The sequence below is a fragment of the Maylandia zebra genome, linkage group LG10, assembly GCF_041146795.1.
Source record: "Maylandia zebra isolate NMK-2024a linkage group LG10, Mzebra_GT3a, whole genome shotgun sequence".
NCBI classification, from domain to species: Eukaryota; Metazoa; Chordata; class Actinopteri; order Cichliformes; family Cichlidae; genus Maylandia; species Maylandia zebra.
This window is the reverse complement of record NC_135176.1, coordinates 11,442,808-11,470,304: the sequence shown is the minus strand read 5'-3', so window position 1 is coordinate 11,470,304 and position 27,497 is coordinate 11,442,808. Positions and strand designations below refer to the sequence as shown.

The 27,497-nt window shown below is 42.8% G+C and overlaps 2 protein-coding genes across 11 annotated transcripts in view; one reads left to right on the top strand and one right to left on the bottom strand.

The window, feature by feature from the left end:
* Positions 1-1,958: 1,958 nt before the first annotated feature.
* On the top strand, positions 1,959-8,567 carry LOC143420779 (TELO2-interacting protein 1 homolog). Of its 4 annotated transcripts, XM_076889025.1 has the most exons (9): positions 1,959-2,071; positions 2,219-2,371; positions 2,796-2,963; positions 3,129-3,277; positions 3,525-3,755; positions 3,838-3,998; positions 4,439-4,508; positions 5,087-6,697; positions 7,180-8,567. In XM_076889025.1, the coding sequence occupies exons 2-5, from the start codon at positions 2,359-2,361 to the stop codon at positions 3,591-3,593; spliced, it is 399 nt and encodes a 132-aa protein (XP_076745140.1). In that variant the 5' UTR covers positions 1,959-2,071; positions 2,219-2,358; the 3' UTR covers positions 3,594-3,755; positions 3,838-3,998; positions 4,439-4,508; positions 5,087-6,697; positions 7,180-8,567. The 4 variants fall into 4 exon arrangements, 3 of the variants coding, with proteins under 3 accessions (XP_076745140.1, XP_076745141.1, XP_076745139.1); XR_013100518.1 differs by lacking the exon at positions 7,180-8,567 and adding an exon at positions 6,975-6,994 and having other exon boundaries at positions 3,838-6,697; XM_076889026.1 differs by having other exon boundaries at positions 3,707-3,755; positions 3,838-6,697.
* A 2,719-nt stretch (positions 8,568-11,286) lies between these two features.
* Positions 11,287-27,497, bottom strand: part of abr (ABR activator of RhoGEF and GTPase) — a 122,331-nt gene continuing 106,120 nt past the window's right edge. For 6 of the 7 annotated variants that reach the window (XM_004557278.6, XM_076889023.1, XM_004557279.5 and 3 more), the window contains 7 exons: positions 17,226-17,285; positions 16,707-16,816; positions 16,340-16,479; positions 14,550-14,684; positions 14,288-14,393; positions 13,973-14,126; positions 11,287-12,935 (listed from right to left, as the gene is read on the bottom strand). In XM_004557278.6, the coding sequence (XP_004557335.1) occupies positions 12,846-12,935; positions 13,973-14,126; positions 14,288-14,393; positions 14,550-14,684; positions 16,340-16,479; positions 16,707-16,816; positions 17,226-17,285 (795 nt within the window). In that variant the 3' untranslated portion in view covers positions 11,287-12,845. Of the gene's footprint in view, positions 12,936-13,972; positions 14,127-14,287; positions 14,394-14,549; positions 14,685-16,339; positions 16,480-16,706; positions 16,817-17,225; positions 17,286-24,166; positions 24,721-27,497 lie in introns of those variants that run through there. The other variant, XM_012920818.3, reaches the window with a different exon arrangement.

Here is a 27,497-nt window from a genome sequence, read left to right as displayed (position 1 = left end):
TACACAACGGAAGTAACAGCATTACAATCACTTGATTTAATTACATTTTCCCCCCCAAACTTTTGATCCAAATTAGCAAAGTACTGCAGCCATCTGAACCTTCTAGGTGTTACATGTTACAGTGTTCCACTCTGGCCAGCTTTGAAAATGGAAAACTCTTTGCGTGGTTTACTCGGTTCTGTAAATAAGGCTCCTTTCATTTGTGAGACTGTATTCCACAGCCAGTTGTCTTCTCTCCCCTTTGGTCCGCCCTTACAAGGTGAAGGTGCTGCCCACCCATGATACCAGCAAGGTGCGTGCAAGTGGATCCGGCCTTAACACCACTGGAGCGCCCACCTCTCTGCCAGTGAAGGTCACCATTGATGCCAAAGATGCAGGTGAGGGACTGCTGGCAGTGCAGATCACTGTGAGTGCATGAACGTGGAGCACACAATAATGTATTCAAAGCATTGATATTTAGGTAACAGTTTTTGTTTTCTCCTGAAGGACCCAGAGGGGAAGCCCAAGAAGCAGATATCTGTGACAGCCATGATGGGACCTACCTGGTGTTTTATGTGCCAGACATGACTGACAGATACACCACTCTCATTAAGTACGGAGGAGACAAGATCCCTTATTCACCCTACTGAATCAGGGCTCTGCCCACCGGAGATGCCAGCAAGTGCACTGTCACTGAATGTTGTCCAGTGGCCAGGTAGGACTCACTTCCTTGGTTGCTTATACACTTTTAGTTTTCTTTGAAAACGGCCCTTTAAGTCACTTGATCCATGACTTGAGCGAGCACTCTCCATTTGTTCATTTGATAGTTATTGTAGAAAAGATAAGAAATGATGCTTTAGTCTTTTTGTAAATTATAGTCAAACATACAATAAACTGAGGTATTCCCTTTGGTTAACAGAGCAATCCGATAATAAAAGTGGACAAAGCACATCGAGTTGCCACAAATATCTTTGTATATTACGCAGTGGGGCAAAAAATGAGGTGACCAAATACTTCTTTTCCACCATAATTTGCAAATCAGTTCTTTAAAACTCGGACAAGTTAGAGGTATACCTATGATGAAAATGACAGGCCTCTCTCATATTTTTAAGTGGGAGAACTTTCACAATTGGTGGCTGACTAAATACTTTTTTGCCCCACTGTATTTGATCCTGTCTCCCTCAATACTATTTAATATCTAAATGCTTGATTCATCATATTATAACAAATGTGCTGTTGTAGCTACTGACAGTGAGTTTGATTCCATTTTTTCCATCTACCAAAGAGAAATAATATCTCTTAGTGGCAGGTGGATCACACGTTGATTCTAACACTTTGCATATGACTGGGTAGGATGAGCATTTTATAAGCGCTTGTGTGGTTTTTGTTTATTTAAGGAAATACATCAGTTTCCCTTGTATTTTAAATTTGAGTGAAGATCCTAAATTGGCCCCCACTCTTCACTTTGAGAAAAGGCTAATCTGTCTTATCCCCACATGAGCACAGTCAGATATAATACAGGCTTTCACTCAGGAGCAGGAAGGCTAAAGGCTGTTTAATGTTTGATCTAACTGTGTCAGACATTTGCGTTCTCACGTGCATGGACAATATCTTGAAAACTTCAGAGCTGCAGTGCATGTGTAAAAGTGGTTAGAAAGCAGTGCTTTAACACAGGTTTTGTCTCTTTGCGTAGCTGCTCGGTCCATCCAGACTCCCCTCGATATACAACAGTGATGCCAGCAACTCAAATACAAGCTCTCTCCAAGTGATTCCTTCATCATCAACATCTGCATCCATGATCCATTAGCTCAACAGCAACATCTGTCAACTGTGCATCCAACTCGGGGGAATCGCCTGCTGTGCTCAGCCAGTGGGCCGCAATTTCTGTGCCTTGTTGATGGCCTCGCTGTATCCTGTGCTGGAGAAAGCTGGTGAGGAGACACTGCTGGTGAGCCAGGCGGCGCTGAGCTCCATGTAGGACATCAGTAAGGCCTGTGGATACACTTCCCTCAAGGAACTGATCAATGAGAACTCTGACTACCTGCTTAATGACATATCACTCAACCTTCAGAGGCTCAGCCAGCATCCACAGGTAGTTATGAGGTGTTTTTGTTTTTAGCCCAAAATGGACACAGAAATGAGTGCTGGAGGGTTTACCCGATTTCCTTCTTTGTCTGCTTAAGCCTGTGCGTCCCTGAGCTTTTACTGTATTTCATTGTAATCCTGTCTTGTTGGCCAGGCTCCACGGGTGTTGACAGTTATGTTGACTCACTCTGACTGCAGCCCGTGGTCGGGGACATCGTTCAGGATGTGCTGACGGCTCTGGATCTCAGCTACGAGCACACAGCTGCTCTTTTCTGCTCCGTGCTGCACGCGCTCATGAAGGCACTGGGTAAGATTTCAACAGTGATGTCAGCTTGAGTCTCACGTATACTGGGAGTCAAAGAGGATAAGGAAGAAAATGTGACTCAAGGCATTCTCTACCGCATTTTTCTGTGTTGCCTTTCAAAGTTTCTATCAATGAGTACATTTCAGGATATATAACTTTGCTTGTTATCAAATTATCAGTGTCTTTGGAAACATTTAATACATCGTGATGGTTTAAATGCTGAGTCGTTTTCTGTTGTAGAATTAATATTCATAATAATATTCATACAGAAGTTTTACAAGCCCTCACAGTAAAAATGTATAAATTAAATGTCACTAATGGGCTCTTTCCAAAAACATCATTGTCTGTGTCACACTGATTTTGATCAACTGACTTATTTTATTGTAACCAAGCCTATGTTCATATTGTTGTCTTGTTTTTCCTTTAGCGAGGTGGTTTCCTTCCACTTGTAGCGGGACCAGTAAGTCTGCCAGCTCCAGGCAAAGCTCCAGTGACCAGGAAGACCTCAGCATTGGCCAATTCCTGCTGAATTACTGCAAACAGAAAGAACTGGCAGAGAGCTTTGGAATAGAGGATGATGACACTGAAGACCGAGGTAATAGGTCTGTCTACGGGCCAGTGGAATATAAGCTATAGGTTGTAGTGGTGGTGAGATTAGATTCAGAGTGTAGAGGAGATGGATCATTGTAATTAAGAGTCATAGAAATCTGAACCTCACTGCTAAACTGGCGGTCTAACTGTACATGTGCTGCCATTGCAGAGGTCCCTCCCACTGAGTGTGAGGATGTGGAAGATATTGGTAGTCCTGATGTGAAAGCAGAGCTTCCCTCCCACCTCAGCATCACTAAGGATGTTACGGAGCGCTGCATTCATCTGCTGTCTGATCCCAGCCTCAGGCTCCGACTCAAGGTACTGTATCAGTAGTTTTATGTAGAGTCAACTTCACAGTGTCAGCAGGAAAAATAGTGATTTTAATCAACATTAATAGTAAACAGCAACCTGCTATTTAGGTTAGGGTGATGGATTTGAACATAGTGTGATGAAGCATGTTTTCTGCCCTTGCTGTACAATCAGAACATGGTATTGCATTAATAGAAGTCATTTGTGAAGGCAGTGATTTATTAGTCATGTTGTTTATTTTTCTTTTTGGTCCAAGAACGTTATGATGTGCACCAGGCGACATACAGATGTCAAACATGCCAGCAGCAGTGCAGCCCTGAGTTAAAGGACCTGATTAGGAGTGGATATTGGCCAGCATCTGTCAACATGTCTACTCTTTACACTTAGACCCTTGAGCTCTTTCCAGGAACTAAAAGTATTTTCTCCATGATTCTCCAGGGAAGCTTTTGCAAAACTGTTGGAGTGTGGTACTAAGTGTGGGGGAAGGGTGAGTGAAGTATTTCTTTGATATTGTTTTTCAATAAGCAGATGCAAATATTTATTTCTCTGTTATATTTCTGTACGTACAGACTGGGCATGCCAACAGCGATGCAGTGCAGCACAGCTTTCTTGATGAGGAAGAGCAGCTGTGCTGTGATGTCAGCTTCAGCTGCCCAGCATGCTCACCTGAAATGTTGGCGCTTTCAGTTGATGGGAACAGAAAGCTATATCACTTTCAGCAAAACTAAAGGTGCTCATTGTTGATGTTATTTGTTTTTGTGTTTTTATGCATATGTTTCTATATACCTTCCATGGTTAGACTTTATTGTTTCTCCGATGTTGCTCTGATGACTGTGACTTTTTTGATGGTGTTTTTGTTGCTGAAGACAGCCAAGTGTCTGCATTTGTTGACTCTTTTTCTTTTTGGTTAATTTGACATAATAGTTTTTACTATAGTAACCAAATGTCTGTCTTCTGCAAAATGACTACTGTTAAATTAAACTAAATGGAAAATCTTGTCATTTACTTTATAATTCCTTGCTATTTTATTATATTTGTTACATGTCATAGACACTGGGAAGAGGCACCATGGGGATTCCCAGTGGACAGCAGCACGAGAGACTTCCAGGAAGTGGAGGTCGCTGTGTGTCGACATGGATTAATGTGTCTTTTGTGTCACTTTCACTTCAGGGACAGCAAACAGGTCACCGTGGTGTATTTCAGGAACGGTTACATGCCTGACAACTACACTTCTGAACAGGTCCAACTTTTGATTTGCACTCAGGATGATTACATCAAAGAGTTTAATTAAAAACACTAAAATGAAACCTGCAGACTTGCTTAAAGTGATTCGTATTCATGAGAAACTGGAACGTCATTATCATTGAGTTTATTTCTTTCCCTGCTTAGCAACACCAAGTCTAGCCCTGATTGGCTGATATAAGTGACAACAGACCTCTGTCGCTATGTCAGTTTGAATGGGTGATTAGAGACCAACACATGTTTGTTGCTGCTCCATGTTCTCTGCAACATTGTGTGTAGTTACTGCAGCTGTGTGTGCATTCTGCTGGCAGGAACAGGAAACAAGTGAAAGAAAACTGCCGAGCAGCCTGGAAGGAAAAGTTATCGGACATAACAAGTTAAAACAGTTTGCAAGTTTCAAGCCAAACTGCTGAATCTAGCGTCCAAGTTCTCCTTGATAGCGTGACTCTGTGTTGTTGTCCTTCATTCTTCTGTCTCTGTCTGTCAAATCTCAGCGGAATATAAACCAACTATTGTCACGCTCTGCTGGTTGGTGTGCTTGCAAGCAGAGAATTCATTGTCTGTTTTCAATTGCAGAGCTGGGATGCTCGTCGTCTGATGGAGCGCTCTCGAGCTGTGAAGTGTCCAGATATCAGGGCTTACCTGGCTGGTTTCAAGAAGGTTCAGCAAGTGCTCGCCAGACCTGGAGTCCTGGAGAGGTTCTTCCCAGACCAGCCTCAAGCTGTGCAGCAGATCCGAGCGGCATTCGCTGACCTCTACACTATACATGGGGAGAAAAAGGACACGATTTTTTCATTGTTTGGAAAATTTGGCATTCGATAATCCTCACCTGGGTTTTGCTGTCCAGTGTAGGCAATATCATTCACATTTTATTCCTGTGATTTATTTTCTGTGGTTGCGCTCGTCTACAGGGTCCAGAGATCTATAAAACAGTATCAATGGCCTTGCAGCAGCAGAACGGTTTGTCTCGAAGCCTCAGTGAGAAGGAGGAGGTACAGCGGGGGGACAAAAGCATCTTTAAAAATGTTGGCAATGCAGCAAATGCTGAAACTTCTGTTTGTTTCTCACCATTTGTTAAACTAGGGAAGCTTAAGCAGTGCATGGATCTGCACACACATGCAGCATTTTCTTGCATTCCATGTATGAGCTAGCCTCAGTCAAAACAGTGACGACACAAACATGACTGCCTGCTGTTTTGCATTACTGTGTATCTACTTTGATTCATAGATGCTGTACTGTGACTGAGATAATAGTGTATACGAGACACACTTGACAACAACATTGATTAAGATGTGAAAAAGCTACGGCTGACTAACCACCCTGCCTTACATCACTCTGGGCTAATACTGTAAAAAGCAATAATTAGTTTTCTTTGTAATATCAGATCATTTGTTTTGATAAATACATAGTTCAGTATCAGGGTTCACATGAGCTATTTTAGCAGTAATTTGACACCTCCACTATGATAGTATTTCGCTGTTAATCATATTAGCAAGGAAGCTAGGGTTTGTAATTCATTCTTAATTTAGCCACGCTGCATGAATTTGGATGATAACACTTTTGAAAATGGCAGTTTAATTTATTGGGCAATTATAAAATCGTATTTCTTAGGCTGGCTTTTAAGGAAGCCTGGGAAGAAAGATGGAGGTGGAAAGGATGTGCAAGCTATGGGACAAAGTTGCTGAGACTAGGTTAAAAAGAGGTGAGGATCAGTGAGCAGGAGTGTGGCTTCGTGGTGAAAAGAGCACAACAGATTCTCTGGAGAGAAGGTGAAGGAAAGTCAGCTGAAGCAAGACAGTTTGTGGAGTTTGTGCTGGACTGTATGTTATGCTGGGAGCCTGGGGATTAGTGGACTTTGATTCCAAGTTAATACTAGCTAGTGTTTCTCACTGGTCTTTGGGCGGTGGAGTAAAAGGGATTGGTTGGTGGCTGTTTCTAATGTTAGTCTTTTCTTTGTTTTCTTACAGGCAGGGTAAAGACATGGTGATAAATGAGTGTGTGGGCCATCTGCTGAGGACCAAGAGCTCAGGACACTCAGACGGGGGCGTCGCAGCAGGAGTCACCGTGCTCGACAATCCGCTGCTGTTCTGAGATGTCACACTCCTGCCTGCACATACAAACCACAGTGAAGTCAAAGTTCCACCTGCACCTCCACCTGTTCCTGTAACAGCATGAACACTGACAGAGGTGAGACAGCAGAAAAGTCTTTGTTTATTTTTGTAATAAGTTAAGGAATTAAGTTACGAACAGTGATTAAATAAATAGTTTCTTGCATTTTTGATTTAATGATTGTGTTTAGGATTATTTCAGAAACATGTTTAGAGGATCTTTGTAAGCCTGCATTTACTTTAAAAGAAGGGAAGCACTTCATTCTACAGAAAAGGTGACACATTACAGATGAGTTCATATAAAGTGTCACTCACTCTTTCAAGGCTCTGTCACTTTTTCTTTTTTACTGGAACAGCATGGTAAAGTAGGTGTAGGGTGCCATCTTGTGGCAGTGTGTTGTTACTACAACATATGAAATTGTGTTTCTTCAGCGCCACCGAGCTGCTCTCTCAGTCACAAACTGAACCTGTTTTGTTTAGACAGATAAATCACTAAGTACAGTGAAGCTTTTGGTTTTGTAAAAGTGTTTCTTATTCAAAATGCATGTTGATTTTTACAAGGTTGAAGAGCAGTTAGCAGTGCATTCATGGACATCTTTAAACTATTAATTGAAGAATCTTTGGTCATGATGGCATGAACTAGAAATGTGAGCTCCAGGTGAGACTGCACTGAAGAACAAGTGTCCTTAAACTGCATCAACTGATGACTTCTTACAATTTTATTCTACTGTGTGTTTTTATCATTGAACGTTTATGTCTTTGTGTACACATACGAACACAAGCTACTGTAACTTAGAGAAGCTCAGCAATATATTATTAAGTACACAAACAGTTCCAGGTGCTGGACTGTTTGAAGACCCCACTTTGGATCATGTGAAGGACATTTCGTTTTTTGTTACAGGCATTGAAGGGTTAATGCTGTTAATTGCATAGTGCAGTGATAGATAACTTGGTAGAGCTGGTCCAGCTTGTGAACCAAAGAATAATATCTAGTATGTTGTGAATGAAAAAAATAAATGGTATGACTGTTCATTTACCGAACCCTAACCTGTGAGATCAGGCTCACATCTCTGATCATAGAAATGGGGAACTTTTCAGGAAATGTACTTCAAAAAATAAAAACAAGAGTAAGATGGGAAAGTCAGAAGGAAAGACACTTTCTCAATTGTGAGAAATTCTGTGAGAATTTTAGCTGGATTGTCTGTGGTATAACTGGCATGTAACAAGAGGAGTCACCCACTGCTGCCCATTACAAAGGAAGAGGTTTTAGGACTTCCAAACCATCTTCACTGTTCCCATCAGGAGGCATCCATTTCTTTGTTACACCCTATGCTTTGAGAAATACACTATTATCACACCACAGTGAGCCAGTTGCATGAACAAACTAGACGGAGAACTTGATTTGTACATGCGGTCTGTTCTGGGATCAGTGTGGTAGTTAACCCTCATTTAACACATTCCTCTCTGCTCGTCTAGCTTGCTCTAACTCACATTTATTTCTTTATTTTTTAACCTTATTTTGCACATTAACACATATCTATAGCAAGGACAGAGACACAGCCACATATGTTGACTCCAGGATTGTATTTGAGCATCAGGAACAAATGATAAGAGCACATATCAGGAGTACACTGGATAGCTGTTTCTCAAAGGGTTTAATAGAAGGAAAGAAGTTAAAGGGACTACATATTCAAAGGTCCAATTTCTGATACTACCCTATGAAAATATTTGCTCTGTGTGCCCTGCTGCAGCTGCTACATTTGGCTCCAGATTCACTTTTTGGCTCCTACGCCTCTCGAGATGTGTTAATGTAGACAGGCATTAAAAAACGTTGGTCAACCAACCAGCAGTATGCCTGCTATGTCGTATGAAATGCGTGGAAGGAGAGGAACAGACTGTCTGTTACATATAGATAGAAAACAAAGCTCTGACGTGACCTCGGGTCAGCCAGCCTGACGGTCAGAGAAACGGAAACGTGCTGGATTGTGGATCTCTGAGCTGCACGTCAAAGATGCACCTATGCACAGATCAAATCTCAAAAGTGCAATGTACCTCATATACATGTTGATGCGAAGCGCCGCCAGAGCAAACTTTTCCACTTCATTTGCAGAGGTGTTTTTATTTTGGAATGTGTATTTATTGTTTGCAGTGTATGTATGTGTGTATGTATGTGTGTGTGTGTATGTATATATTAGGGGTGCAACGATACTCGTATTGAACCGTTCGATACAGTGCTTTCAGTTCGGTACGCATATGTATCGAACAATACAACATTTGTAATTTATTTTATCAACTTTCCTTCTGACGACGCTGTCTGTGTTGAGCGCTCAGTGAATCTGCGTTCGACTACTCCGCCTAGGCTGCACTGTCGAGCGCAGATCCACTGAGCGCTCAACACAGACAGCATAGTCAGAAGGAAGAGCGCAGGGCAAGCTAGCGAGACAGAAGTTAAGCTCTCCTTGCAACATGGCAAATTGAACCTCCCCCATCCTCATTCAGATCTGGCGTTTGGAATTATTTTGGTTTTCATGAAGGAGGACGAGGAGGAACAGAGAGTCCAAGGTCCTCACTTAGTCTGGTTTACGCAAACACTGCCCTCTGTAAAGCTAAGCGTTCGCAAGCTCGGCGCAGGAGAACCGAGGAGAAGGAGGAAGAAGAAGATGATGATGTGAAGTTGAGAGTTGTTTGCCTTGGGGGTCCCTCGATGTTTGCCATCGTAACTTACGAATGTGGGTTGGGGTGGTGAAATACCCCATCGCGATTACTAAGGGGTTGGCAAATACCCCCGAGGCGATGAGACAGGGGTAGCGAAATACCCTAATGCGAATAATGCGGGGTAGCAAAATGCCCCACCGCGACATCGGTAAAGGTAGCGATATACGAGTTACTAAGTGTGTCGGGGTTGCGGACAAATAGCCAGCCAAAAAGACAGACAGGAGCGCACACCACCGACAAGGACATGTCCCGCACCAGGCCGTGAGAGCCGAGGAGGGATTCAGGCGTAGCAGCTTCAACAGCATCAACATCTGTGTCAGCATCGCAAACCTCTCGGGGAAACCGCGGATTCTTTAGCGGAAGAAACTTAGGTGCATCGAGCACTGCTGCTGCTGCTCCTGCTACTCTAGGGCCCTTGCCCTTCGTCCCGTTTCGCGACAATACCCCCACCCTCCCTCACTGAGCCTCTGCACAAGGTCTAGCTGTCCTGCGGCCCGCGAGGGCGGGGTGGGGGTCCGCGTGTTATTATCCCAATAATAAGGGTTGTTACATCAAGCCAAACCTTTGTAAGCAAAGACCATCAAACTCAGAAGTGAGTGGTTGTTAAATGGGACAGTGTAGCCTGCAACAGGGATATTTTGGACAGCATTGTTTGACAGAGACAGGAGGATTTTTTATATCTATATTAATAATGCAGTATAGCCTACATTAAATATATTATGTATAACCCAGCTGAATGAAAAACAGTGCTTCAATAAAATTTCAAGGCACATGTATTCCAGTTTCAGATCCTAGTTGTATCACTTTATACCATCTTCTAGACTACATTGAATATTTTTTAGATCTATAAATGATATTGCAAGTATTATGTTTGAAAGTTTTAGTAATAGATAATAATAATAGATAATTTAAGTAATGTGAAAAAACATGATCAACCTGACAAGAAGTGTAGCCAAAATGTCTGTATCGCCCCCTGGTGTCTGACTGAGCTATATGTCATACCTCACCCACCACACCCAACCTTCATGTTAGCAGATCGGACAGGAGCAGCTAGAGAAGACATGCTAAGAGGAGAAAAGCACAGTCAGAGTCAGCATGTAGTGCATTGTGGAAAAGATCTGATTGGCCATGTTTTCATCATTCATCAATGCAATGATCCCAAACACACTGCCTAAAAGCATAGCTGGATAGGAAAAGACACAATGGATATCAGTTATGGACTGCCTCCCGGCAGGCCAGACCACAACATTATTGAAGCAGTGTGGGATTATCAGAGAACAGAACAAAAGGCAAAAATATCCAAAGAAGAGTTTTGAATGTTCTTCAGGAAACCTGGAGAACTATTCCTGCCGACTGCCTAAAGAAATGACAAGAAAGCTGCCTGCGAGAGCTCAGGCTGTGTTTAAGGATAAAGCTGGTCACATTAATTTCCCTAATTTCTTTCGGGATTAATAAAGTATTCTGATTCTGATAAATGTTGACTTTGAAGCTCATTAGAACAGTACAAACTCTGTTCCCCCCCCTATTTCCTGTATTTATCTTTGTTTTTTAAGGGGTTGCTCATGACCTTTGGACATTACTATAGCTATCAAAAGAACATCCTGGAGTGCCCTCCCTCTTTCTCTCAGCTCATTTCAGCACAGATTTTCACTGGACCACCAGGGGGAGCAACATGTACTGATAGAGAACTATTCCTGAGAGCTGAGAGCACCGATGTGGCTGATTCAGGTCAGTGTTACGGTACAGTGATGCAGAATGAAGTCACAGCTCACACAGAGTCTGGGAAAGGCAAGCGTCAGTGTTTTTGTCCCGTGCCTGATATTACCATCATTTTACCATGTGACAGTTTGACATGAAAACATTATGATGCCATATCCAAAAGATAATTTTGAGTTACTGCAGTTGCAGGAAGCTGGTGCTAAAGCAGACCTGTAAGCAGAGACGGACACAAGGTGAGAGTGTTTTGATAAGTTTTATTTTACTAAAAAAAAAAAAAATGGGGAGAAAGTTCACATTAACATTTAGCCTCAATATTACAGTATATTGAAATTCTTCTCAAAGGAAGTAAAATACAACATTTTATTTTCTTTTAACCTTATATTAAAAATATCAAATAGTACTCATCTAGCAGTGCTTGCAGTATTTTAAGATATGCTGCAGGCTTGATAGCAGAAAGGTTGGCTTTATACAGAGCACAGAGGGTTTTCTTTTATGCAGTTATGTATTTATTTACTTTTTTTTCTTTGCTTTGCAGAGACAGCCTACCTTTTTGTTATCTGGCCTAGTTTGATTGACAAGCTGAACATGCAATGAGGGCAACTACACAAAATCATCCTACAGATTATACCGGTGCAGTAAGACACTTGGAACAGGCTTGCAATGCAACAACAAAAAAACAAACAAACCAAAAAAGCTAAATGTTCCATTCGTTGTGTTCTGTCCAAACAACCGTCATGTCACAGGGTGCCCTCGCTCCTCTACAAAGTGATCTGAAATGAATTCTGGGTGTATTTTCAGTACAGCTTACCAACCATGGACATGGTGAATAAGAAAAGTAGACTAAAAAATAACATCACTACCTGAATAAACTTCAAAAAACACACTCCTTAGAGCATTTCTCTAGTTGCACAGAACTGTACAGGCACACGTATTATATATATTTAAAATAAATAGGGCTAATTTGGCCGAGACTCAGTGAGGAGGGCACTTCTCTCTTGCTTGTCAGTACAGAGAGAGGGAAAAGAAAAATTCCAGCCATTTACTGGGACGGCCGTTTTCTATAATTCTTGTGTTCCCTTAAACACACAAGTACACACACACGTCATGTACATCCACACTGTCATTCAGACACATTGGCCTCCTCCTACCACCCCCCCCCCCCACACACACACACACACACACACACAGAAAGCCCAGGGAAGGAAACAAAAATCAGGTGCTAAACATTATTCCAAAACATGTAAATGCCTTTATTTGTGGAATGCCTCTGACCAAGAAAACAAAAACAGAAAGTAGAGTTTGAGTCGACTGGTTTTTCAAATCATCAAACCAGAACTTGGCAAAGGGATGACAACACCCCACACGCCGAGGCATGATCCTGTGCCACTGCGCCAGGCTGTGGCCTCCAGACCCTTGTCCCCTCCCATTTTCCCCACAGTGGTCCCATAACTCCCTGTCTTCTTGCCAGTGGGAAGCGGCTGGGCTCTCCTCACGTTTACAGGACACGACACATGACTATTAAGACGCCCCGGAAATCTCCTTCACGTGCCCGGCTCCATCTCCTCACAGGACTGGGTGTGGTAGGGTCGGGTGGATGTGGGGTTTAAACGGAAGGGAGATGTGGAAGGGGAGGGCTGGGGGATTGGGGGGCTGTACAGTTGAGACGAGCTGCCTGCTGTGGGCGAGGGAGAGCTGAGGCAGGATTACTGACTGCTGGGGACCAATGTTTGTATGGAGTCTCTCTCTCTCACTCTTTCGTCTCCAGGTGAAGCCCTGTGGGAGGTGGCCGGGGATTAAACATCGGTGGAGAAGTAGAGTGTGTTTCGCTTCAGCTCAGCATAGGAGATGGGAGGATGCTGCAGGTAGTAGAGCAGCACCTGGACCTAAGAGAGGAGAAAACAAGGCTGTATGAGTACAGCTTCTGCTGGAACAATTTGCGCTTGGATGAGGGTGAAAATGATCATTCTGGATTTTGTGACAGAAACATTACAACCAACATTTTTTTTTTTTTTTATATGGAAGCAGATATGGCTCGTGAGCTGGCTGCTGTGATGTGCTTTGCTTTAAAATATCTGAATTTTTACATTTTTACAATTTACAGGGCAGACAAATTGCTGCTGACCTAAAATGAGTAAGGGAAGGTTGTGGCAGTAAGCCATGGACGGAAAGTCACCTTTGACCATTATTAAAAAGAAAATCAGCTTCATAAACATAGATGAATCAATCAATCTAATGTTCTTCCTCTCTCTGCTCCACAAATTCCCCTTAATCTCCGCTTTAATAACCAGTTTTATCATAAGGGCACATGTCTGGTTAACGCTGTCGCAGCTCATCAGGAAAATCACCTCCTAGCGAGAATGTTGCCACTTTGCTAGGTGGAGGGTCTCTAATTAAAAAAACAAAATAAAAAAATACAAAGGAATCCATCACTAATTCACCCAGATTATACTTAGATTACATGCAGGATGAAGCACTGGCCTCATCTGTCTGACGTGTTGTATTCTTAATGCAGTAAACATTTAGACTTTAAATAAGCCTCAGTGCAAACACTGGGCTTCACTGTAATGGACAGATGGGACCGTGCATGTGCACTCTGCCCCCATTTATGATGATTTACTCTGGATGTTGTTTATTCTGCCAAGCGGAGCTATTTGTGAACAGGAAACATCTCTTTGCAGAGATGAATGGATAGCCTGCAGTCTAAATACAGCTGGGGTGGGGTGGGTGGGGGTCAGTGACATTGGTCACTGGGTGATGTGGGAGTGAAATTCATCTGCAGATCACAAGCAGCAGCTGTGATACGCACATACGCACCAATTTAACATCGACCTCTTGTACCTGCTAGGCCAATTGATTTTTTTTTTTAATCTCAATTAACAAAATGCAGCTTTGTATTCAACTTTCAAAAACATCCATGCACCTGTGCCATGACGTCATGTGACCAGATGTCAGAAGCGGAGGTGATGTGCTGTCCCTTCGCGCTCTCTGACTCTGAGGGCCTGAGCAGAGTGGGGCCGAACACGGTGGCCAGGTTATGAAGGGACATCTTGTTGATGGGCTCCTTCTCAGCCACCCTGCAGAAACAACAACCAACAAGCACCGTTAGATTCTCTGTGATGAGCTTAGTCTTATGTATAAAGGTGACTGGAACAGGTTAAACATTTTTGTAAAGAAAAAAGCGAATAAGCACGATTAAAGAATAACAAAAAGTGTGTGTATTTGCGTGTCTGTGTACCGTTTGAGGTGCTCCAGCAGCGTGAGGAAGGTCATGATGTTGGGGTCAGGCAGCGAGCGCAGGAGGTGCATCATGCAGTTCTCCTTGGCTGCTGGGTCTGAGAGAGCTGTGAGAGAGGGAGGAAGAAGATGTCAGATTCAATTATGGCAAGACAGCTTTCTAACAGTCCTCATCTTCTCCAGTTGGTCAACTGTAACTCACTTTGGCAAAAGTCTAAACACACACACTTCCTGGAATGAATGTAAGAGCTCAAAGGTCGCACCTATGCCCTCCATGAAGGCGGGATAGAGGCGGTCAGTGAGGAGAGGCTCCGGCAGCTCCCTGAAGTACAGCTTCAGCGTTCCTGCAATGGCGTTGATGTCCATGTCGCTCAGCATCACCAGGATATCTTTGGTATCTGTAAATCAGACACAAACACTTATCACATTATTCAAGTTTTACACTTGATCTCTGCTTCCTCTGTCTCCAGGACTGAGGTGACCCCGCATGCATTGGTGTTTGACTTTTGTTTATCACATCAGAGTGGATGCTAGGCCCTGCTCAGTCACATCTCAGCGAAGTAAAAGCAGCTGTGACCACAAAGACTCTTATGCAACAGGAGACCTTGAACACGATACAGCTGCTGCTCCTCATCTGTCCTGGATTGCCTGACTGTCAGTTTTCACTAATCCCTCATCTAGAGTGCTAAAGCAAAGACCTCAGTTACTAAAAACCCGGCTGCAGAATTTTTTTACATCTAAAAGCAGCATAAGGTGCTACGTTTTTTGGAAATTACTGAGAAAAAAATGGGGTATGGTGGGATTGTAATGCGGGGGCAGCCGGTTTTGTGTTAAACCTATCGCCTTACTGACTCTCACATGACCCAAGTTCAGGACACATACAATAAAAGCCAAATGATGATTTATTTTTTTGCTGTGTGGATCATTTTATAATGTTTGCCAGTAACATCTGTAACCTGGTTGTTCATACGTGATTCCTGCTGAACAGAGTGAGCGAATTAATCGCTGTGCTGGAAAACAGAGTGAGCCCTGCAGAGTGTCCTCATACAGTCTGTCTGCGGTTTCCTGTCAGTTTCAGCTGTTCGCTGCAGTGAGACCAGTGTTTTTGACAATGTGCAGAGTGCACTGGGCGTCTCACAGATTTTTAAAAGCAAAGTGCAAGAACACAGACAGATGACTCATGTGTTCTGCTGAAAATCAGTATAAGACTTCACTGATACTGAACTATTGTTCTTGTGTCTGTATCTGACCAGCTTCAGAGGAATGTTTTTTTCTTTGTTAAGCCACTTCACACCAATCTGTGAATCACTCAAGCATAAAAAAGGCATCTAACTCAGGGGATGAACCATTGTTGTGTCTACACATAACAGACAACTTAGCAAAGAGTTTATTTTATCTTTGGATCTTTAGGTACTTTGTTGCTAGCTGCATTTGGCAAAACACAATTTGCCCCCATTTCTTTAGTTAATCCATCTACTGTTCACTGAAGCTTCATCAGAAATGGTCTAAGTAGAAGGATGACTGTTGCTGAGGTATGCCAGATTACACAAGAACTGAACTGAAAGTCAGCAGCAACATCTTTAGGACGATGCAATACTATCAGTCATAGACTGGCCTCCCTAGATTGTGGATCTCGACATTACTGAAGCAATGTGGGATCATCCTGTCAGAGAACATCCAAAGAAGAGCTTTGAGTGTCCTTCAAGAAGCCTCTTCCTACTGTTCCTGGGACTTCTTAGAGAAATTACAAAAAGGCAGCTTAAAGTAAGAAAGTTCAGGCTCACATGACGAATTATACAAACTCTGTATTTAGCTGTATCTTTGCCTCCCAATAAATTATTGCTATTTGGAATTTTCCTAGAGCAAAAGAAATGAACTGTGGCTCATGACTTTTGCACAGTAGTGTATAAATCTAAATGTCATTGCACATATTCTGCATCACAGAATCACCTCTACTGCATTGCAAAGAGAAAGAACAATAAACAATATTGTCGTGCAGTAAAGACGATGGGAGGAAGAGCGTGTCACACAGAGACAGTGAATGGAGTCTTACTGGTATCGAATGCTGATTTGAGGGCCTGGATATCAGTGGCCACCCCTGAGATCCTGTAGATTCCCACTTCATCGATCCCTCTCTTCTCCACCTCCTCAATGCACTGACGGACTATGTAAGGCACCTTGGAGCGCTCGCGCCTGTGGACACACACAGCAGTTATTTTCTGATGACTGAACTGGGCTTGCACATCTTCATCACAGGCGCCATGAAAACAGTTGTTTCTTTTCATGAGACGGGAACTTTTCTCATCATCTCACATACACATCAATGAATGCCTATTCATGAAACTTTCAATGTCTCATTCTATCATTTAGACACATGAGCTCTGAGCCCTTTTCAGTCTCAACAACAGGAACAAGCTTACTTTGTAACAACGTTGATTTTGACTCCAAACACGCCACTCTGTTTTTTGGACGGCGTTCTCTTTAAGCTGAGGTCTCGACTTGTAAACTTCATGGAGAATTCCACTTTAATCTGAGGAGGAACAAACAACATTAAGAAGGCAAAACTGAAACTCTGGGATTGTTACGAGTCACTCTGTGTGCGATGACTAACATCTGTTTTTTTATTAATTTTATTTCTATGTCTGGTTTCTGCTATCTTATTACTAAGTTTATATTTGTATTGTACAGCACTTTGGTCTATTTATAAATAAATGATGATGATGATGATGATCTTTAAGCTAATCAGTTTAATATATGGAGAAAAAACCTAAAATAAAAGAAAAATTTGTGGAAAAAAGTTTATGGAAAAAAAAATAAATCAAGATTTCCTTTGTATATATTTAGTTATTCTATTCTAAATTCTGTCTGTACAAATCTCCGACCTTGAAGGCTTTATTTACTGGACGAGTCCAAGATAAAAGTCCCTCTCAGATACTTACCCCATTCATCTCTATGACATCCATGTGCCAGTTCTTGGACTGCACAGTCTGAGGATCCAGCTGAAAGACACAACACAGACAGAAACATGGTTGTTAACATTTTTGAGAAGCCTAAATAAGGACATGACTAAATTCATACTGGGATTTTCCCAGGAACAGAAAAATTGCTTAATCACATCATCAGTGAGCCGTCGCTCCCTTGGACAACTCGACATTTCTCAATACAACACACAGAAAGGAAGAAAAAAAAAGGCCTGGCAACAGTATCTGTACATTTCTTCGAAACCTGCTCACTTAATTCGAGCGTACCCACGGTGGGTGTTGTGACCAAACCGGACTTTGCCACCAGGGAAATTCTTTTCCCACATAAATCCTCAGGAATGTTTGTTCTTGTAGTACGGAGATAGAGTCTGCTTTTATGCTTTAATCTGTCTCTAAATAAAACCTGAGAAAGCCTTAAATTTCCATTCTAAAACAGAAAGTGGTGAAGCAAAAGTAACCGTCCTCGTGTGTTTGACAGAGAAATGCCGATTTAACCTCTTTACATTTCACTAAAGAAGAATCCCAGTAAGACATTCAAGTATGATCTGACACCTTTGGGGTTTTGTAGCTACAGAGAATTAAAACATAATTAAAACAACTGAAAAATATCTCCAAAATTATAACCACATGGAGCTCAACGTTCGGTTTTAGTGGAGGATAAAATAAGGAAACTGGAGACATGACTGCACTACCCGAAGCCCAGGCAAAGTAATGCTTGTAACCCCGGGCTCTAACGTAGACGCTGGACAATAAACTGAAGGCAGTAAGTTTATCGTCCCACAACTTTTTCGCTTCTGCTGCCCTTGTACGTCTTCAGCAGTCTCTCAGGCGTCGAACGAGGGCTCCAGATTAACTGAGACACTTCTCCTCGTTCACCGCACATATTCTCAAAGCGTGGCTCTCACGTCTCTCAGTGAGGCAGCACAGACAGCTTGTTGTTGTTTTAAGTCTCCTGGAGTCTGCGCCCGCTGTGCGAGGCCACAACAGCTAATGCCTTTTTTATAGTTTCAGCATCTGCACTACTCAGTTATGTCATCGCAACCCTGCACAGCGATGTGCTTAACGTAGAGGAAAATTACTCTTGCTGGGTGAGCGCAGGGGTAGCACGCTCCTCTTATTGTCGGGATTAAAAGTTTTTAGTGAGTGTATTTCATTACCTCGTAAAAAGGCCATTTGGCACCGGTTTCACGCATTCCTATTATCGCTAAAGCCTGTTTTCCCAGCAGTGTTTGGGCTTCAGACGAAGGACAGGTAATCACTGCAATCGGGGCTTTACACAGCAACTGCCGAGAAGGGAACCGGGCAAAGATCCAAGGCTCACTGATGACGCCTCTTTAAGCCCCCCTGGAGTAAACTAATTGAAAAAAATAAAAAGAAATATCCTACCCATTTCCTCCTTATTACTCTGCTCATTTCTAAAAATCCTAATTAAAAATGAATGTACTCAAATAGGGTTGTAAAAACAAAAAGGGTCCATTACAGCCATTTGTATACTCAGTGACCCTGTCCAAGCCTGTATCCACAACTGGGCCGTTTATTAAAAAATAGCTGAGAGGAACTTGCTCCCCCACTCGCCTGCTTCCCTGAGAAATGAGTTTGAGAGGAGGCCTGCATGAAGCAAGCTTTCATTTACTTTATAGTATTTCATTCAGAATAAAGCACAAAATGTCAGCAGGAGGGATTGCACTGACTTAGCGGAGGATGAGTTCAGTCAGCTGGTCTAACAGCAGAGGGAGGATTTAAGGTTTTATTCCGAGTGACAGCTCGCAGTCAGGGAACCTTCAGGAAGATGGCAGGAGGTAACAGAGCTGAGACTTGATATGAGAGACGTAAAGAAGAAAAAAGACGTTTGCTCCCATATAAAAGAACCCAGCTTTTATATGGGAGCAAGTGTGCGCACCGAGTATGAGGTACAGCCGGTTTACTTCCATCCGGCCGTATATGTGCACGTCCCACTAACTCTGTACTCTGTGTGCTTAAACACACTAACCCTCATTTATCTGCTCTCCTGCATGTTTGAGCGTATTGAAATGAACATAACGGGAAGCATGCGGCCGCCGTGTGATTCGGTCCATTTGCAGAAACCTACAGAAAAGTCACGGTTGATTTGAGTATCCTTTTTCCTGCATGTTGCTGGACTCTAGGTCAGTCATGCAGAATACAGGCTTTGATATCATGACTAAGAGTCTCCAAATAAAGAAGCAGGCAGACATGAGCCGGGACGTACATGCAGTTTGAACAGAGTACAGGCTGTGCTCTACTCAGACTGATCTACAAGATCAAAGCTGATAAGTCATTCTTTTGTGCTACTAAATGGTTTCTTTTACACCGACAGGGCAGAATGTGGTTATCAGTCACACAGTATTACTCAGACTTGTACTCTGGATTTCAGTTTTACATTTCAAGAAAAAAAAATAAAATCTTGTTCCCGCCCAGTTTTGAACCGGGGACCTTTTGCGTGTTAGGCGAACGTGATAATGACTACACTACGGGAACTAACTGAGAGCCCTCCCCCCTCCCCTCTGGAAATATAATCCCGCCCTCCACCCTGCTGTGGATCTGAGACTGACAGCAACAACACAGGGGCAATCAAGGGTCTGCATCCCCTATGGAGCTGCACAAGCCTCAACACATGCAGCGCTACAAAGAATCTTGATGCATCGGTGTACATCATCCACGATGTTCTCTGTGCACAGGGATCCCTCTTTCCTGTCCACAGGAACACTATACATGAAAGCATTTTCATCTGACAAGCGTGACCGATGCGGGTCTGTGAAAGGACAGTTAAGTGCAAAAAGAAAATCTTGCTCAGATGTGCAAATTTGTCACCAATATGAACATTTAGTATCACATGCTGCTCAGATTTAGTACAACTAAAGAGCAGTGTTTGGACACTTGTTTGTTTTGTGTGATTATAAATTTATGTAAAAGCAAGAGCTGAATAATGCAGACCAAAGAGAAGGAAAACAGCGGCAGAAGCCTGAACCAAACAGTCAGGTACAAAGTGATGTGTAAAGCCAAACTAATGAAATCTCTATAGACTTAATTAGCTTATTGTTGCTGTGCTTGGAGAGGTAATGCGTGCTGGCGACAACACAGCAAAAAGCATAACTTGATCTTTTGATATGCTAAATTAATGAATCGCTGTTTAATTTGTCCTTTGTGTTTCATCACACTTTTTCACCACTGCTTCTCTGCCTGATTAAATATTCATTCAGCTGCAGAAAGCTTTTTATTAGTCCTTTAATTAGAACGTGGTGCTAACTGCGCGGCTCCTTGGATTTAGCAGGATTACAGGAACCGTGTGCACAGTGACTGAACCTTCATTTCATTTTTTTTCTTTTTAATTTCCAGCTAACACATCCTGCAGCAGCAAAGTTGCTCCTGCTCCATAAGCAACAGGACTATTTTTGGATTCATGAACCATAATGTTTATATGACTCTTTACTCAACAGCTGCTGATGTCAACGAGGCCATGGGAGGTCTTTGACTCGGTTGCCATGTTGCCTTCTGCCCTCTCTTCCTAGTTTGGGCCAATCGGCAGGGATTTTCAACTGAATGAGAGTTGTGATTTGCAGACTAGTCTTTTATCTCTGCCAGCAGTGTGTGATTCTCATCCAGCCCCTGTAAGCAGCGACACACAGATGAGTACTACACTTACGCAACACCATCCTTGCCTGCAGCAGAGCGGAGCACTGATACTGAAACGCAGAAAAACATAAAGGGGTGAAATATTCCTTTAATATTCAGAGTCAAAAACAAACACCTCCTTTATTTTCCTTAAAATACCCATATGATCAGTTTTTTATGATTTCTTCATTGTGCTGCAGCATGAACGTGCTCAGGAAAAGACCGAAATCTCTTCAAATTCACGTGATTTCAGGAACTTTGTTATTGACCAGTGTCATCTCTCGTTTCCACATGGAGGAGAGACACAGTCAAAGACTACTTTGTTTCATTTACTTTGACATTTTATCATTTAAATGCACCGTTCCCACCATCCAAAGTCTGTCAACTGTAGCCATGGCAACTAACCTCCCAGCTAATGTGAAAAAAAGAACTGGAGTAAGATTCAACTGAGCAACTATGCGAGTTTGTTTTCCTGATTATTTAGTAACTTTTCATCGCATTACTTTTGCTGCTCAGGCTCACAGCATGTGCTTTATGTTTACCAGCAGTGACAAATACACTTTTAGTGACCATATCTTTATAGATACCTGCATGCAAGGGGCAAAAATAAAGTGCACAACACTACTGTGATTAATAGCACATCCCCAAAATCTCACTCCGTAATTAGATGATTAATGCCTTTGTGTCACTGTAAGGAGATTAAAGGCTATTTGCATGCTGGCTGCTGCACAGCCAGAAGCAAGGGGGTCACTGTGGGCATCAACCTGAGAATGCTTTACTGACCTGCCACTCCCCTCCTGGAGCCCATTAACCAATCACAGATCTTGCACACAGGGGGGGATGAATTGGGGCCAATAAAGGGCCATGCCCTCCGGTGGAGACAGGAGGAGATTTATGTGGCCTATATAAAAAGGCCATTAGGGGAGTAGATGGCATTTTAGGCACACAGAAAGGATGAAATGCTAATATCTCGTCTGCACCAATCAACATACTAAAATGGAGAGTATAATTTCCATATGGGAGCTGAAATGCTGCAAGGGTAAGAGGTAGGATGAGCGAGTGGGAGGGAAGATGATAATGGTCGGATGCGATTCTCCTCGATGGCTTAGTCTGCATTGTTCTCTGCACTAAGCTGGCTAAAAGTCCACAAAAAGGAGGGAAAAACAGAACACAACGCAAAAGCTACAACCCCACATCCCAGCCTCAAGGCTATTTGCTCCTTTGTTGCGACACATCAAATATATTGTGTCTAGTTCTACACCAATTAGCGTTTTCCAGCCAGCTTTCCATCTCATCACACTGTGTCTTAATTAGGCGCTGCTTCCAGCTCACGTAGGGAGCACAATTCCCTGGTGTACTTCCGTGCCCTCACCTATCCTTTTCATTCCTCTAAACACCCAGTAAATAACATGATGCATGCCACAGATGCACAGACAGAAACAAGACGCACTATGCCCTAAAGTCTGCTTTTCCTGGCCCCAACAATTATGATTCAAATTTCTAAACGCATATCTGCATGATTTAATTTTAAAAGCATGCACAACAGAGTGCACACACACACTGCTTAACCAAAAACTAAGAATGAACCCTTTACAGAAAACAGAACTATTCAAAAAATCCATGCGTGCCTCCGCTGTGTTATGGTTTTAGATAATATCAGTGGATAGTTAAACATCATCGAGAGCAATCCCCAGCATGTTGCAATGAAACACATGACCGAGGGAAAGAAAGGGGGGGACTGTAGAAAGACTGATAGGATCAAAAGGCAACCAAGCTTGGAAAAATGACAACACAAGCTCACTCAAAAAAAAAAAAAAGAAAGAAAAAGTGACAAGAATTAAAGGATGAACCTTACAGAGCAGATGGGTGAACAGGGATTTCGGCACGGTGTGAGTGCAGGGTGGCAAGATACCAAAAAGACTTATTGCCAAAGCTGAGAAATTTGGACAGCAGTGAGACAAAGGGACTTCCTCCTCTAATGCCTTGACATTAACACGGTGGTACCTGTGTACAGAGAAATAATGTATGTAATCACTGTTTTATTCCGCTCAGTATAAAAGAGTGGTCAGCTTTCCTCAGGCTCGTGCTGAATAATGGAAAACATGGAAGCAAAGGTCAGCCTAAATCTGACTCTTTGTTATGAACACGGTTATGATGCACACAAATTACAGCTCAAAACGCTGTTGATGCTGAAGAAGAGGAGGGCTGTGCAAGAACGTGGTCACCCCCTCCAGATAAATAAATACCTAAAAATTCCTCAGCTTATGTCTGCATTACTCTGTTTCAGCTGTGTGTGCAGAGGTGTGCACTGAATCACAGAACCTTTGCTGCTCAGCCAAAAGAGTCACAAACCAGAAACTGCATTTAAACAACGTCGCAACACCACGAAAGGCCAGTTGCAGACACTACAAAGAAAGGGATAATAACTGGCTGCATACCAAAACGACATCATGCAAACATTCCAGATGTGTGTCTCAGAGACAATATGGAGTAATATGACACTTAATAAACAGAAGAAGAAAAAATCGTTGCTTTAAATGCCAAAGAGGCGTCATTATCACAACTGAACAGCAGAGGGAGCCATTCTGATCGTCAAACAACATGACAAGCTGCCTTTTAGTCATCACTAGTAGCTTTTTTTTAATTTTATTTTTTTAAAGGAGAAAAAAAGGCTTGTGGCTATGAAGACTGATGGAGAGGAGAGGGCAGGGAGCAGGAAATTATTATTTCATATTATTAAACAGAGTGCTTTTAGAGCGATCGTGAATTCCTATCTTAATTAAATCGTCGCACAGTCCCGTTTCATGTCGGTACCATTTTTTCAAATATTAACATCTTCTCACAAGTTATTCACAAGTGAGTGTAACCGATCCTGCATCAAACTCCAGTGCAATTCAGGATTAATCAAGAATATTCAATACTTTTTAAAGCTCAAATATTAAAGTTAGTAATAGAGATGCAGATTCTACCAGGGTAAAAAAGGGAAATAAACCCATATCCTTATTTCTGGGTCACAGTTTAGCCATCACTGTCATCACTAGCTACATTCAGTCATCTGACCTTTCAGAATAGAACAATAGTCAACTCAGAAATAAAGACACCCATTAAGAGAGCACACGCACACAGAAAGGGATGAACTGAGGATAAAAGAGAGGGAGAACCAACAGATGGAAGTGACACAGTGATAAATAGAGGATGAAAAAAAGATTAAAGAGCAAAAACCACAGCTTGTGTGTGTGTGTGTGTGTGTACATATGTTAACCAGAAACCTTTTGTCTGAGCAGCTTGCTGCGGACGCGGCCCCATAGCTTGGCCCCAGTGTTGCTGTGCCTCTTGTGCACAGGGGTCTGTGGCTGGCTGGACAGATTGTGCTGATTCTGATCCACGCAGCAGTGCTGCTCCAGACGCTCGCACACCGAGTTCAAGTTTACATCCGATACCAAGATCTCCGTCATGCCAAAGCCTGTGAATTCCTCTCCCACCGATGGTGGAGGAAGAACACCGCGGACGATGAAGAGGATGGGAGTACGGATCCCCACGGAAGCTCTTAGTGATCAGTGAGTCGCTTCAGCAATCAAGTTTCAGAAAAAGACTCTGAAATTCACTTCAAAAGAGGAATGAGTGATGAGGAGGAGGAGAAGTAGAGAAAGATGCTGCCATGGTGTCCTTGATAAGCCTGATAGTAGGTCCACGCTGATGCCCCTCTCTGTGAGTTCGCTCCACAGTCAGCTGCCAGCATCTCCTCAGTGTGCGATCTGACTTCCACAACAGCAAGCACACATACAGAGCGACTGAGCGAGAGAGAAAGAGAGAGAGCGCGAGAAGAGGGAGGGAGATGGGGGGTGAATGGGCTCCCGCTGTCAGTGAGCAGCTCTGCTTCTCCAGATGTTGATGGACACACCTCCAAAGAGAGAGAAGGGAGGGGAGGAGGGCACAATAAACAGTCAATGAGAAATGAGGGGGGAGAGAGGGTGAGAGAGAGAGCGAGAAGGAGCAAAGGCTAAATGCTGGACTCTGTTTTGTTCAGTGCTTTGACCCCTTGTCAACCTTTCCCAGAGTTGGCCAGCATGCTCAGGAAGTGAGTAAACAAAGAACTGTGACGATGAGAAAGAGGCAGTGAAAGCATGAAAGACAGACAGGTAATACCTGCGTCGCCAAAAACATGACTTGAAACACACAGGCAGACCTCTAAGAAGCTCTAAAGGCTCCTATGTTGTCATATCCTTTTAAAATCTGACTAGAAATATCTTTGCTCTCTCCCCCTCTTCTCTGTGCCTCCCTCTGCAGATGACTTCTCCTCCCGCATTCTTACAGTTCTCCAATTTCCATCGTCTACTCTCTGCGAATGCGTGCGTCATTTTTCCACTACAATGCTCGACACTTTTCACCGTGCCTGTATGCTGACATTGGAAAGTCACTCAAAGACATCCACACGCACGCTCACACCCCGGGAGACACGGCCAGCGAATCTCCATGTTTATTCAACAGGACAGCCAGAGCTGGCTGCTCTTAAGAGAAGGATTCCTCTGTATAATGGATCGATATGGGGCAAGGGAGCCTGTGTATGCCTGTCAAACTCCATCTCCATCCACCGTGTCCCATCCCATTTGAATTAGGGAGGGGGGGTTCTGCTGGTGGACAAGGTTACAGACATGAGGCTGCATTTTAAAACCCCCAGACTGGTAAGACGCACCGTCTACTGGGCTGAAATGTCTTTGTGATTCAGAGACAGTATCTGCGATGAAATAATTATAATTTAGTTACCTTCTGCTAAAGCGGCAGATTTTTTTTTTTTTTGCTGTTTTCGCCACAGTTTTTAGCAACAAATTGGACTCATCCCGTCATCACAAGGCGTCTCAGCTAACAGCAGACAGCCTGATACCATAGTGTAAAAACATGTGGGTTAGAATGTGTTCTGTGGTAATGATAAAACACTAAAGTGGGAGCAGGACGGCCAGCATGTCTCACTTTGTGACCAAAAGTGTAGTACAGAGGGGGTGGTGGTGGAGGAGACCTCAGTCAACCCTCGCCACAGACTATTTTTAACTCTCAGAATTCGTAACTATGAAGCATACACACTCTATGCGTCATATCTTGGAAGGAATGTCTGGGAAAACCATGTTTTTAAAATGGGAGGAAAAAACCCCCCCACAGGGCGACAGGAAATTTTTTGGGCAACGCACTGAAAGAATCGTACATCGAACTGTAGCTTGTTTGATTGATTTCTGCTATCACAGCATCCAGAAGAGAAAATAAAGACTAAAACAAGCAGAAAAATAAACTACAATCAGCAAGTGTCATCATATGTGATGGGAGCTTCAAAATTAGTACAAGCAGCAGAGGCCAAGATACCCTGAGCGTCTGCAGTCTAGTCCTAAAATGATTTCACATCGTCATTGAAACAATTCTAAATCTTTCATTAGAACCTCGTGGCTCGAATTCTTACTACTTTCAGATCATACACCTGCAGTCTGGTTCATGGGGAAAGCTTCAAGTTTCAAGCTCAAGCCAAGAAAGCTTTTCACACTTTGGAAAATCCCCCCAGAGCTGCTTTCACAGGCCGAGCAGCAGCAATCTTCGCTGGCAAGATCAGTCAAGTGCGTCTTTAGCCGTCCCGCTTCAGTACAGGATGAGACAAAAAAACCGAATTCCTCTCATTTCCAATTGAAACGCAACATCATCATCATCATTTATTTATATAGCACTTTAAAAACACACCTGGTAGACCAAAGTGCTGTACAATACTAATATGCACATAGTAATAAAACCAGACATAGCAATAAATTTTTAAAAAAAAAAGTCAGTTACCCACAGAGTTAAAAGCCAGAGAATAAAAATAAATTTTTAATAAAGACTTAAAAACTGGCACTGATGTAGCCTGTCTAACATGGAGAGGAAGGTTATTCCAAAGCATCGGCGCTGCAACAGAGAACGCTCGGTCTCCTCTAAGTTTCAGCCGTGACTTTGGGACCGAAAGCAGCAACTGCTCAGCTGACCGAAAGGAACGAGTGGGGACGTGGGGCTTCAACAAGTCAGACAAATAAACAGTTGCCAGACCATTTAGAGATTTAAAAACCAATAAAAGGACTTCAAAACGGGTCCTAAATTCAATTGGAAGCCAGTGTAAAGAGGCCAAAATCGAGTGATGTGATCAAATTTCCTTCTGTCAGTTAAAAATCATGCCGCAGCATGTTGCACTAATTGCAAGCATGATAAAGTGCCCTGCCCAACCCCTATTAAAAGAGAATTGCAATAATCTAAACGTGAGGTAATAAAGGCATGAATAACACTTTCCAAGTCACGCTTGGAAAGAAAGGGCTTAACCTTCGTTAAACGTCTGAGGTGATAGAATACTGATTTTACCACCCCATTTACATGGTCATCAAAGGTAAGTGCAGAATCAATTTTAACTCCGAGATTTGTGATCGAACTCTTTAGTTGGGAAGTCAAAGCTGCAAGATCAACATCTGGAGTATGAGAAAAACGATTTGGGCCAAATAAAATCGCTTCTGTCTTCCGATCATTAAAATTGAAAAAGTTTTTTGCCATCCATGCTTTGACAGCAGTAAGGCAGTCAAGCAGAGGTCGACTTGGGAGACT

What these genes read in the sequence shown, in the direction of transcription:
- LOC143420779 (XM_076889025.1), top strand. An exon ending in TGATGACACTGAAGACCGAG is followed by an intron (nt 2,964 to 3,128) that starts GTAATAGGTCTG and finishes CTGCCATTGCAG; the next exon opens with AGGTCCCTCCCACTGAGTGT. An exon ending in GCCTCAGGCTCCGACTCAAG is followed by an intron (nt 3,278 to 3,524) that starts GTACTGTATCAG and finishes TTTTGGTCCAAG; the next exon opens with AACGTTATGATGTGCACCAG.